Below are 13,452 nucleotides of genomic sequence, written 5' to 3'. Positions count from 1 at the left end.
TCTAATCTTGCTAATCTTCCAAATTTAGTTTATGCTCTGGGGAGTATTATGTGCAGTTCATCAGTGGTAGAAACCTGGTGAGCAAGGCTTGCTGTTCTTAATTGCAGTCAATTGTGGCTGTGCTTTTAACAGTGTAAAAACCACATAATAACTTGTGTTCTACAGCAATATTCTAGTGCTGTATAAAGAACCCAGCTGAACATCAAGTATAAACTCTGCTTGCAAAATTGATGTATTGGGAAAGGGTGGCCAGAGGAGGTTTGGACCAAGTGCAGTTAGGAAACAGACAAAAGCAAAACCTCAGAGTTGCTACTTTAAGAGGTTTCTCAGAATAGATCATGAAGGTTGACACTAGCACACAGTGAAAGACATTTTCCATGCTTAGATCTTTTTCACTCATGTATGCTTTCAGTTGAAGCTTAACTGCAAAGCAGACAGTTGAAGTTCCTGCAGTTAGTTCTGGAGAAGTGCCACTGACCTCTTTACTTGCAGTCAGTCATCGGTCCCAGCCCCACCAGTCATCTCAGCCCCAGAGGACTCTGGTGCAGCACGTGGCTCAGTCCCAGACAGCAACGCAGACTTCTGTTGTGGTGAAATCTATTCCTGCATCCTCCACTGGCGCCATTACCCATATCATGCAGCAGGTTGGATCCTTTCTTTTCCCAGAAGGCTATAAACAGCAGTAGGTCATATAAATTGCATAGGACCAGGGCTTAGTCTGAATGTATGTATCATGGTGCTGCCACCTAAGATGTTCAGCATACAGGAAAAGAAATTCTTTTAATAGAATTTCAGTAGCCAAAGGAGAGGAGGTTTAGATTAAATATTAGAAATAAATTCTTTCCTAGGGTTAGTGAGGCACTGGTATGGGCTGCTTAGGGAAGTTGTGGATGTGGCATCCCTGGAAATGTTCAGGGCCAGGTTGGACAGGACGTGGAGCAACCTGGTCTAGTGGAAGGTGTCCCTGCCCATGGCAGAGATATTGGACTAGACAGTCATTAAGGTCTTCTCCAAGCCAAGCCATTCTGTGATTGTGTTTTCATGGTGAGGGTGGTTGCAGTATTGCAGTGGCCTGACCTCATTAGGTTATATTGATTGTAGTGCAGGGGGAAGAGGGCTGAAATGGAATCTGGTCAGTACACAGAGCACACAGTAGCTTTTCCATTTGATGTCTTTAGTTTGTGAACAGGGAAACTTCTCTGAATCAAAAATCAGACCATATTTAGATTAGGACTGTGGGGATTCCAAACTATTCAAACAAGAAGTGCAGCTTGTGGTGAAGTCTTGAAGCTGAAGCCACTTGAATGAATTTGATCAGGACTTCCTCAACTCTGCAGTGCTTTAACTTGTGGCAACTTCAGCCACAGTCCAGAACAGTTCTGCATTAGAGTTATAAACTCATGCCAGGTAGTATATTTTTACAAGTGCATTAGGATGTTTGATCTTGCTAACACCATTTTTCAGTTCATTTATACATTTTGGTTTACAAAGCATAGGTTGCTTGTTCCCTCAGAAAGACAAATGTTTGTGTAATGCCCAAGAAAAATTGCAATGCAGTTTTGAGAAAGGAAGTAAAAGAGAGGATCTCTGCTAAAATAGGACAGCCTGTAGTTAAATATGGCCCTGCAGAAGAAACCTTAGAGAAGATGATTAGGCTTTCAAGAGGCATAATAAAAAATTATTGTGCAGAGAGATTCTGGCTTGAATGAGGAGCTACTGGCTCAGACTCCTGCTACTCCCTGCTGCTTCATATCCAACTGCCAGGCAACCTTAGGGAGCTTTGAGCCTTGGTCTGACACAAGCAAGATCACCATAATCCCTTGGAGGGTTAGTTGTGAAGTTGTTCTCACATAGAGATGTACCACAGTCTAACATGATAATAATAGATCTTGATTGCTTATATATTGTGAAATACCTGTGTAAGTGTATCTTTTTATACATGCATTGGGATGTATAAAAAGATATAATTGAGAGTCTGTAATGGTAAAAAAAGTTGAAGTAGTCAATTTGAAACATTAAAAATTATTTCTATAAAAATTATTCTATAAAATTTCAATTAAAATGATTTCTGTTATTTCTATTTCTGTTCTTATATTTCTCTTTACTAACTTGCTCTAAATTCTTCTTCTTAAGGCCTTAAGCAGTCACACTGCATTTACCAAACACAGTGAACAACTTGGAACTGAGGAGGGAGAAGTGGAAGAGATGGACACCTTAGACCCTCAGACTGGCCTGTTTTACAGATCTGCCCTGACACAATCGCAGGCACAAAAGCAGCAAAAGCTGAGCCAGCCACAGCTGGAACAGACTCAACTGCAAGTGAAAACTCTGCAGTGTTTCCAGACTAAGCAGAAGCAGACAATCCACCTGCAGGCTGATCAAATCCAGCACAAACTCCCACAAATGCCCCAACTTTCCATAAGGCATCAAAAGCTAACCCCCCTGCAGCAAGAGCAAGCACAGACCAAACCAGATGCACAGCACCCCCCACATCATATGATGGCCAAAGAAAGGCAACTCCCTACCTTAGTGGCACAGCCACAGCAAACTGTAGTACAGGTGCTTGCAGTAAAAACCACGCAGCAGCTGCCCAAACTGCAACAGGCACCAACGGCACAAAAAATCTACGTGCAACCCCAGCCCCCCCAGAGTCAAATGCAGCTACCTGCCTCTTCAGAGAAACAGCCAGCAAGCCAGGTAACGGAATATTGATAGCATGCAAAATACACGTCGCTGTTCAAGGAAAAAAAAATATAAAACACCGACCCTGTCGCTGTAGCAGTGTTTTGTCCTGGCAAGAGAGAATCCCTCATTCCGCTGGTAGTAACTAGCCCAGCAGAAGGTTGACACTAGGAGAGAGAAGCACATGTTATAGGGGAAAAATCCATAGAGCTCACAAACTTATTTTGTCGGACAGTTTTTCTTAATTTCAGCCATCACTGGTGTATGGAATTTGTCCCTAGTTATTTTCTTTTAATTTTTAGATAATGACACATTCGTAATTTCCGTTCCCGTAGCACTTTTTATTTCTGTAGAAATAAAGGTGAATACACTGCAGTCTCCTAAGGCTCTCCATTGTTCCTCTTCCTTTGTAGTTTACATCTTTCTGAAGTTATATGGCTTTCACATACAGGAGTATTTTGATTTTCCTTGGGAGGGAAAAAGGCAGAGACTGAGGAACATGGGAAAAAAAGGTATTTTAACTAAGTCCAGAAAAGTACAATTTTTTTGGCCCTTTCAGGAATAGATGTGAAAACTAGCAAACATACCAGGGGGCTGTAAATCCCAAAGGAAAATTATGCTGCTGTGGTATTATACTGCTACAATCCTTATCCTAGCAGCCTAAAAAGCTGCTTTTCCCCAGGCTACAATTAACTGTTGCCCTATCATTGCTAATTCCTTTGTTAAAACACTGAGTTTCAATTGTCTTCCTAATAGCAAGTATGTTGTTTGTGCCCTTCTTTCCTTGGAAATATTGATGAGGATTTCAATAAAAAATATATTAACTGTAATATGCACAACAAAAATTTGATTTTCAGGTGCAACATCTAAGTGTAATGCAAGGATCCACTGTTACAGAGCTAACTTTAGAGGGGCACGAGCCTCCTTTTGTTTCAAAGGTAGCAGGTGGCAGTTCTGTGCCCAAACTGGCATTGCTGGTTACCAGCCTATTTCCCATGCAGGCATCCACGGAGACATCAGTAGCAGATATATTGAGAGTGTCTATGGTGGAAGCTCAGATTGATGCAAACATAGAGCACACGGTAGTGGATCCCCCAAACAAGGCCACGTCCACTAGTGCAGCTGCTAGTGAAGCAGAGTCGTCACCTTGTACCCAGGGCCCGAGGGTGGCTGCAGTAGGGATGACGGCACCTTCCATCCCCCAGCAACAGACACATACAGAATCCAGCTCAAGTCCTCCTGCTGTTGGTCCTACTTTAACAGAGAGGAAGCTCGAGGCACGAGGAATACCTACAACAAACCAGTTTATACACATTCAGAATATATCACAAAAGAAAGCTGAAGAGAGCTCTTCAGAAATTGTTGTCCAGGTAAGAGAAGACTGAGCGAATAAGGCAAAGATTGAGCACAGCAAACACGTGTCTGATGCAATGATAGTCACTGAATGATGTTTGAGGACTCCTGGGTTTATTCCCCAGGTTTTGGTTCTGTTTCTACTCTTAGCTTGTAATCATTGCAACATTGAAGTGTAATTCTTAATTGGGCTCAGGTTTCTCTAGTACTGTGTATCATTTACTGTCCTCAGTGTCTTCCTTCTTCTAAGAAAACAACCAAACTCATCCCATTTTACAAAGTACTTTCATTTGCAATGCTTAAAACTACTTCAACACTTAGTATGGAGTTATGTTCTAGAATCCTTTATACTATCTATTAAAGTTGCTTCTGAGTGTAAAATTAATGACATTGTAGGGTTTGCTTACTGGAAAGGTTCAGCAAATAAGGTCTGAAATCAGAAGAAAACTTTTTAACTTCACTTAGGGTAAGAGCACTTCTGAGACAAAATTACTATTGATCTTCAGCCTAAATGCTTTGAATCATTTCCTAACTGCTATGCTTGATTTTTTCATTGATTCTGCTGCCTTAAATATGATGGTTTATGTAATAAGTTGTCACAATGTCAGCTGAGGAGGGGTATATAAGTCTTCCAAGTGGTGTAATGTGAATTTTTGTAGACAAGTTGGTATGGCGTATGTTCACACAAATAGTAGTGTGGATTGAAAGTGTTTTAATGTGTATCATGGTTGTGTTACAGTGAAGATACTTCCGATGTGGGAAACAATTTATGTATAAAGATTTCACATTTTTCATGACACTTTGTGAAGTCTTTACTGGGGCTAACTTCTCTTTGGTAGCAATTACCAGTTCTGTATTCATTTTTAGTCCTCTTTATATATACAAAGATAGATTTCTGGTTTACTTCAAACCTGTATCTTTTGAGAATCGGTGCTATTTATCATTGTGGCATGCTATGAGCTGTTTCAAAAGTCAAATAATGCCCAGAATTTCAGTTGTATAAAGTCACAGATTTAGCTTTTCAACTTATGAAAGTACAAGTGAAAATAAATAACATAATAACAAAAATCTTAGAAATAAATAGCAACTGTGTTTCCTCAGCCTCTGAGCTGCAGCTCTGAGCAGGGCCAGAGCTTGAACTCTGTTGTACACAAGAAACATAATCCTCCTGGAGTGCTTGGGCAATGCACTGCCTGGTGCGATTCTTGGTGGTGTCCCCTGCAGGGCCAGGAGTTGGACTCGATGGTCCTTGTGAGTCATTTTAACTCAGGTTATTCTGTTATCACCATGTCCTGTCTAAAGAAGATCAGGCTGAAGAAAAAATTATCTCTGCTTTGGGTTTGCAGAATGGTGGATGATGGGCATTGGTTATGCTGTCACAGACCTTCAGGGAAGATCAAAGGCCTGGAGAGCAAGATTATTCAAATTTTACCTTTCAAAACCCAATCCAGTGAAAGGTTGCTTTGGAGCCTCAGTTAGAGAAAATTGCCCTTGGAAACCAAATAATCCCTTTTCCACAAATCTGTGCTTGCACAGATGCCTTTACCTTCAGTATTGTTCATTAAACTTAAATATTTTCTTTCTTTCAGACTATCCCTCACTATCCCATCCCTTGTCACTCCAGCTCCAATGTGGTGGTGGAACCGAGCGGGCTCCTGGAGCTCAACAACTTCACCAGTCAGCGCCTCGATGATGAGGAGACAGCAATGGAGCAAGATGTGGACAGCAGCACTGAGGATGGCACTGAGCCCAGCCCCTCTCAAAGTTCTCTTGAGCAATCCTAAGGAATAGAGACACTGGAGTGTACTTTAAAATATCTTGGGATTTTTGAGCATCCAAGATGCCCTTCTATTGTGATGTCTTAGAGCACTTTGCCTATTAGAATTGTTCATTGGACTCTTGAAGCATCAGTAGGTTTTAACAAGACAGTATTGCAAAAGCTGAATCTTAAAAATTGTTTTGGAAAAAAAAAGAAGAGAAGATGTAGGTACCAAGATTTAGTAACCTGTGACAGTGGAATGTACTCCTGTTCAGAAACAAATCTGTAATGAATCCTACAGCTTGTGCTATTGAAGCCCTTACCCAGATACTGAAACAGCTTTAAGTGAAAAGGGATCATTATTTTGCTGTGTCTTTTTAGTTGTTGAACAAAACACCATTAAAAAAAATTTAATAAATATTTTTATTTTCAAATAGCATGTGAGAGAAAAAATGTCTCTGACAGTGCTGGAAAAGCCCCAGGAATTTTGGAATTGGTTGGCTTTCTTGCACTCATGCTCACTTAAAAATTTTTTTCAGAAGCTTAAAATATTTTTTTTAATTCTTGTTGATGAATGTTTGGAAATAAACAAAACTGCTGACTGGTAGCAAAGTGGATTTGCTAGTAGAATTTTGTTTTCATGCTTTCCAAAAAGTAAGGTAATAGTAGATGAGGCATTTCTGCCATAAGCATACAAAATGCTCATCTACTCTAGTTAACCTTTGATTATTTATTTAAATATGAAATTTAAAGTGAGACAAGTTGTTGAAAAAAGTTCCTGTGAAACAGGCAGTTGTATTAATTCTAGTACAAACCAGGGAGAAGGAGGTGCATTTTGCTATAATCAGTTTTTCAAAATTGGGGATAAATAGTTCAACATCTTTCCAAGTTGAACTTGGGAATTTAGAAGTGAGCCAAGACTTCTAAAAATCTATATTTTACTCTTACATGCTGTTTTTAAAATTGACCATTTGGGGAGTTTAAAAGCTTAAATGGGTGTACAATGGTGGGTTTCCAAAATTAGCCTTATGCCTTGGCTTGTTGAAGCAATACATTGGGGTTTTGTGGTAGTTACAAGTCACAGAGAGCGGTTTGGGTTCAGATGGGACAAGAGAACCAGTTTTAATACATTCTGGTAATTGAGACAATACTTTTTTTTGTTTTCGAAATGTATATAAAACCATGTTTTTAACTGTTTTGTATAGATTTCATTATAAATAACTAAGCATTTTATGACTTTGACATCATTTAATTGTATATAAATGTATAAGCCTAACTGCCCACGTTTTGGTGCTGAAGTACTGTAAGTAGATTTCATCCAAAATCTAATACAGCTTTTGCGTCAGTCTTTTCTTTTTAAATTGTCATTTTACTGTTGATATTGTAGTTTAGGTTGAATTCCAGTTGGAGTAACTCAAACTGAAAAATACAGACCCTAAAAACCATTATCTAACCTGTTCTGAATCCACCTATGTTAGAACTTGCAGTAACCCCTAGAGGGGGCTCTTGGTTTTCTCTAACGTCAGCTGTCTTATAAACTAAGTTACTGGGATCTTCATAAACTTTTTTTCCTTCTGTCTTCTTTTTCCATCAACGTTAGTTCTGAAATAGTGTAGAATATAATTGTGGAGAAATATCCTGATAAATTTGACATGCGAATACTGGAATAGTGGGTTATGAAACTAATGATTTTTGTGTTACCTTTGTATTGAAATAAGTTTGGATTCTGATGTCCATAGTGCTCAGGATGGAAGAGAATAGTATGTTTAAATGAAATATTCCACATTCCTTTCTTTAGTTAAATAATAACCCTGCCAGTCATTGTAGGTAGCTAAGGTTTTGATAACTATTCAGGGGATTTTACTCTTGTTTTAATGAGACCACAGCAATCAACAAAAGTGAAGAAGTGATGCTCTAAGTTGTGAAAGTTCCCCATTGCTACAGGATGACAAAAAGAGGCTTAATACTGATGTTATTGGCAGTGGACAGTCTGTGGTGCTTTGCGTAAGTCAGCATAAGGAGTGGTCTGTTTTTCCATGCTCAATTGCGAAGGGTCCAAAGCAGGTGACACACACAGTGCTTCTGGCTTGTATCAAATTTTCATTGTCACCTGGGCTCTTGCAGTGCTTTGAGTGTCCCTGGTAAATGTAGGACTGGAAGGCCATGAGAATATAAGAGAGAGCAAGACTTGTCTTAAACACTTATGACTAAGTTACAGTTGCCCTAAGTTACAGTTTCAGTTTCAGTTTCAGTTTTAGGTGAAGGTATATGCTCTCCCCAGCCAAAAATAGATACCAAGAAGTAATGTGAGGTGAATTCAACACCTAGTGGATTCACTGTATTGTTGAGTTCTGGTCCAGTTTATTCTGATGTTTTATGTAAGACTTTTGTTTGCCTCTTTAGTAATGACTGGAGCAAAGGTATGAACAACTACACTGGACTAATTGACCGTTCTTTGAAGACAGCAAATTGTTAAATATCTGAAAGCTTTTCATGTTTCTATGAGAAGGGATTGATGAAGGTTGGCAAGTTGAAGCACATGGTGGGGATATCTAGGGGTGGTGTGAGAAATTTAGAAGGAAGAAATTTGGTAATCAGTGTGCTCATTCCTGAATTCTTCTCTTGCTGCTTTCCCAAATTTTAAGTTGTTTTTCTTCAGATTCTTTTATTGAATTCGTATATTTCAGCACTTCATCATATGAATACCTTTACAAATAAGAAATAGACAAGATAAGCTAAAATGTAGGGTAGATACAGTTGGGTTTTTTTAACATTATTTTTTATAATGACAGTAAGATAAGGTGCTTGGAGCATTTGGCCTTCTCTCCTTTGCATGAACTCCAGGCATCACTGCCTGTCCTTTTGTCTGCCTGCCAGATGTGCAGCTTTTTTCCTACCTGCCCTTGGGATACTTCATCCCCCTGCAGCCACGTGTCCACTTCACACAGCCCTATCAGTATCATCAAACTGCTAAAAATAAACCATTAGTATGTGAAACAATATTTGCATATCCCATGTCCCTCAAGCTGCATCTTCATTCCTGAAATTAATTTGATGTCCTTTCTTGGAATGGAAGAAGGAGTAGGTATGATGGTGATAATTTTTGGTTCTGGGAATTAGCAGGCAATAAGCTTGTATCTTATCAGAAAACTGTGGATAAATTGTAGAGCAAGTGAAATTGCATTAATGAGTTGCTTTGAATTCAGCAGTTAAATGAACATGCTCTAGTGCTGCAGCAATACACATGAATTTTCAAAAAAGGATGCTGAAAAGGTGAACTAAAGTTAGAAGAAGTACTGAAACTAGGGGGAATTTATATGTCCTTTAAAAATGCAGGGAATCACAGAAGATGCATCTTTTCTGGGAAGGTTAAACCATTGTGGTGACTATTTTCAGTCTCAGTATTTCTCCGATTTACAAAACAAAGCCCTGAGCTTTTGAAATTTCAGGGCAAAATAGAAGAAGGGCCCTTTGAACAGCATAAATGATTAAATCAATGGGATTTAAAAAAAAATAAACCAAACCAACAAACAAACAAAACCACCTCTCTAAAACCTTCTGAAAAAATCAAAAATTTTGAATTAAGACTATATGCTTTTATTTCTAATGCAGAAATAGTTCCTGAAGTCTAATGATTTCACAGGTGAATGTGATTGTGCATCCCAACAAAGGCATATGATTTCAGCTTGGCAACATTGAATCCAGAGAAAACAGATCATAATTTAGAATAATGAACTAGAAAAAATACTGCTTTGGGGTTTGCCTGTATTGGAAAAAAAGTATGTTTAGCATCTGTGTGTCTATGGCTGACTCCTTTCCCTAAGTTTTGAAGTAAACCATGAAGAATGTTTACATGTGCATGGTTTCCATCCAAACTGTGGGACTGAGTTTTTTCCCCTACTCAAAGTCTGTCCTGAGAATCTTTGAATCTGTTTTCTTCCAGCAGAAAAGAAACCCTTACCTTGTGATAAATTTAGAGCTTAACATAGCTTATCAAAGAGAAAGTTAGGGAAGAGGTACCTACAGGTGTATTTGTGGGTTCCTTTGCAAGAAGAAATTGTTGTTGGGGCATTTCAGTCTGGTATAGAGGCAGAGTATCATCATCATCAAATGATTTGGATTGGAATGGAACTTAGAACTCCTCTGGTTCAACCCTCCAGCCATGGGCAGAGGGTTGCTCCAAGTCCTGTCCAGCTTAGCCTTGAACACTTCCAGGGATGGAGCAGCCACAGCTTCTCTGGGCAGCCTGTGCCAGGACCTTGACCTGCCTGGTGGAGGTCAAGGACAAGGTCAAGGACACTGACAGGAAAAAAAAAAGCTTGAAAAAAAAAAATAAAAGTCAGTTGTAAGATTGAGGATAATTAACTGGGATTGACAAGGGGTATAGTATTTTATATCATTTGCAGTCTTTTCTCTGAAATTAGCACAGATGGTGCAGTTTGAAATCTACTCGTCTTGTATCTCCAATACTGGCAATTGAAATTTCCAATAGTGTGCTAAGGATTTAAACTGGGGGAAAAAAAAGACAACTTGATGGTACCTTGAGGCATGTAGAGCTATGACTGGCATGCAGAGATAGTTCATCATCTTGGATGGATTTGGGGGGTGGTGTTTTCACTGTACTTTGGTGAAAAGTTGCTGAAGTGCTAAAATAGGAAAATCAGTACCTGGGAACTTGCTCTTTAGTTCTATAGAAAAGGGCCTTTGAATTATTTGGTACAGAAAAGACATTAAGAAGTTTTCAAGCACTGTGGACTGAAGACTAATCAAATGGTCTTGCACCATCTTCGAAGCCCAGGACTGCCCCCACAGCAATTAATTGAAACAGGATGCTGTATGAGGTCCTTTCCTGCTCAAACCATTCTGTGATAGCTTTGAAACATCCAATACTCCAGACCTGGTCCTACTTAAAATTTCCTATGATTTCAGTTTTACTCAATATTTGGCCTCTTCAAAAAAACCCAGGAGATTTTAGTGTTTTGTTTTGGTTGTTTGGGGTTTTTTTGTTGGTTGGTTTTTTAGTTGGGATTTTTTTTAGGTTTCACAGTGTTTCCATTAGCTTTCCAGCTCAGTAAGGATTTTAGCAGTTTTGAAATTTTCTGTGATCCTGTTTCCTGTAGCCCTTATTAAATGGATTTAGAAAAGCTACTCTTGTCACCCAACTGAGAGTGGATGATCAGGACCATGGGCTTTTTATGAACCCTTCAGAGAGTGGTAGGTATGTCAGCCAATCTCGTACGGATTACATAGGGATTTTAGACTCCATGGAATGGTTTGGCTTGGAAAGAAGGAACCAAGATTATCCAATTCTGTCACCTGAATGCCAAACCAAGAATCCTTTTTGATGACACTTTTACTAAGACTGCGATAATCCTTACTTGTGAGAGCCTAATATAGTACTCATTAGAGCAAACATTGTTCAGAAATTGAACAATGGTAAAAAAAAAATCAGCTTGTCACAGCTCTTAGCCAGAACTGTCCCAGAGGATTATAGATCTCCAGTACTTTGTGACTTCCTTCATGTCAGGCTCTACCAGAAGCCAGGTAAAGGCTGAAAGTCTTTTTGCACAGGTTTTTTTACTGTTGAGGATGCTGCCTGAGCCCTGCATACAACAAAGAGCTGGGAACAGTTCTTTTTGCCCACATATCTCTGAGGTTGGCAGGAAGCTCCGGAGATTATCTGGTCCAACCCTCTTGCTCAAAGCAGAGTCAGACTGCTCAGGACCATGTCCTGTGAGCTTTTTGGAAACCTAGCAGGATGGAAACTCAACAACCTTTTCCAGTGACCACCTGTGCATTGTTTTTTTCTTCTTTCCTAGTATGTGCTGTGTTTTCTGGGTTTTCTCTTGGTTTGTTTTGGATGTGAAATAAAAATACTATATTGAGAAGAGGTTCACAACAGCATGAGAACAAACCACAGGGAAGAAGCACAAATTTAGTGAGAACAAAGTGTTGTAGCTGCAGTGTTCCCAGAAACAGGGATATTTGTTTTCCCCTCCAGAATTAAACTTGTTCAATTCTTCCTGCAGCCACTTCAGGACTGCAGAGACACAGGTTACTAACAAAACACTGTCATCAGATGTCACTTTCCAGTATTTCTTAATATTGAAAAGGTGTCCAGAGAAAGATTTGAATGCTTGGAAATGTTTTCCAACCACATCAATATACAAGTGGATGCAATGGCTGTTACTGACCATCGTGCAGCCTTGGCTTTTGCATGAAAATATATAATATAGATCTATAAGTGACCACAGCACAGTTTTAGCTCTTGAATTACATCTTTTATTCAAATATACCATATGAATGTGACACCTCCAAGCTCAGAATTACTAATTTAAGATCTGGAGGGCTGCCTTCCATGTGAAGCAGGGACTTTGGTCAGGGTGGAGCCTTGCTAGAGCCATTCCTTGAGGATGCACATACTCACTTGGTTGCAGATTGTGTTCCCCTCTGAGTTTGTCCTGAGGCAAGTATGAGTTCCCCTGTAATAAATAGAATTGAGGAGACCAAAATCATGACAAAAATCTGCCAAAGCATCTTAACCCAGGAAGATGCTGCAAAGCAGAGCTTACTAAGTACAAAGAACCCAGGATAAGGCTTTACTACAAATAATTGTTATAAAATGGCGGTATTATAAATAATTGCTATGAAGTTTAACTGATAGCAGGGTGTGGATTCAGCAACTGCCTCATCTGATCAGCCACTGTGAAAGTACTGCAGGGCTTGGGATTACTTTTGGTTAGGGTTAGCACAGGTGCTTTATGGAAAGATATTGTTTAGAAATAAAATAAGAACCTCAAGCTGAAAGAAACAGGTTGAGGAACCGGGGTTGCAAACTTTAAACTTGAGGGTAAATGTAACCTGGATCCTTTGAATTCTTTCAATCAAGGTGCAGATAGCACAAGAACAACTCTGACCCCAGAGTTTCAGTCCCATCGCAAAAGTTGGGTGGAAGAGTTGATCTGGTAAATTGTTTTATTTGGATGTACATGGTATGTACAGATGGAATGTGGGAAATGGTTTACAGGAGCCAGCAGGACAACTGGAGGGGAACTACCAAAATCCCCTACAGAGAGCTGCAGCTCCTGTTATGGTGAGACACAGCCATGGTTTGCACCTAGATGGTTGATTTGGTAGCAGTACCCTTGTTTACCAACAAGTACCCTTGTTTACCAAATTCCTGACTGAGGTGGGCTATGCCCCCCATTACCTCTTTTCTCCTTACCTTCCACACCTAGAGAAAAAAGTTTAAATTACCCAACTTCATTGTTAAAGCTACTGGAAATCACTTTTCCTGTCCAACCACTTCTTTAGGAGAGTGAGGTCCATTTTCATTACAAATCACATTTGTGATCTTGGTTGAGGCAGGAAGGGTGTCTGTTATCATCTTATTGCAAAAGTTCCATACCTTCTTGGTGATTTCTCATGTGCAGATTCTCACAGCACTGACTCCTTCTCCACAGCACAGCCAACAAACTACAGGTCTCCTCACCCAGCTAACCCACTCTTTTGTGGGTTAGAAGCACTCCTCTTCTTATTGGAGACACCTGTGGCCTGTTCCTAATCTTAGATAATTAGTACAGCTGCAGCTTCTCAGGTGTGAGATTACCTTCTGCGCTATCTTTATTTTCTTACATTCTATCCCTCCACAGGTGTCC

At 39.6% G+C, this 13,452-nt stretch overlaps 1 protein-coding gene across 13 annotated transcripts in view; it reads left to right on the top strand.

The window, feature by feature from the left end:
* EMSY (EMSY transcriptional repressor, BRCA2 interacting) overlaps positions 1-7,356 on the top strand; it is a 41,661-nt gene extending 34,305 nt beyond the window's left edge. For 10 of the 13 annotated variants that reach the window (XM_063149991.1, XM_063149993.1, XM_063149990.1 and 7 more), the window contains 4 exons: positions 493-644; positions 2,134-2,697; positions 3,684-4,052; positions 5,625-7,356. In XM_063149991.1, coding sequence (XP_063006061.1) covers positions 493-644; positions 2,134-2,697; positions 3,684-4,052; positions 5,625-5,819 — 1,280 coding nt within the window. In that variant the 3' untranslated portion in view covers positions 5,820-7,356. Of the gene's footprint in view, positions 1-492; positions 645-2,133; positions 2,698-3,539; positions 4,053-5,624 lie in introns of all 13 variants that reach the window. The other 3 variants (XM_063149995.1, XM_063149996.1, XM_063149997.1) reach the window with 2 other exon arrangements.
* Positions 7,357-13,452: the final 6,096 nt, after the last annotated feature.

This window comes from Melospiza melodia, chromosome 2, assembly GCF_035770615.1.
Source record: "Melospiza melodia melodia isolate bMelMel2 chromosome 2, bMelMel2.pri, whole genome shotgun sequence".
NCBI classification, from domain to species: domain Eukaryota; kingdom Metazoa; phylum Chordata; class Aves; order Passeriformes; family Passerellidae; genus Melospiza; species Melospiza melodia.
This window is presented reverse-complemented; position numbering and strand designations above follow the sequence as displayed.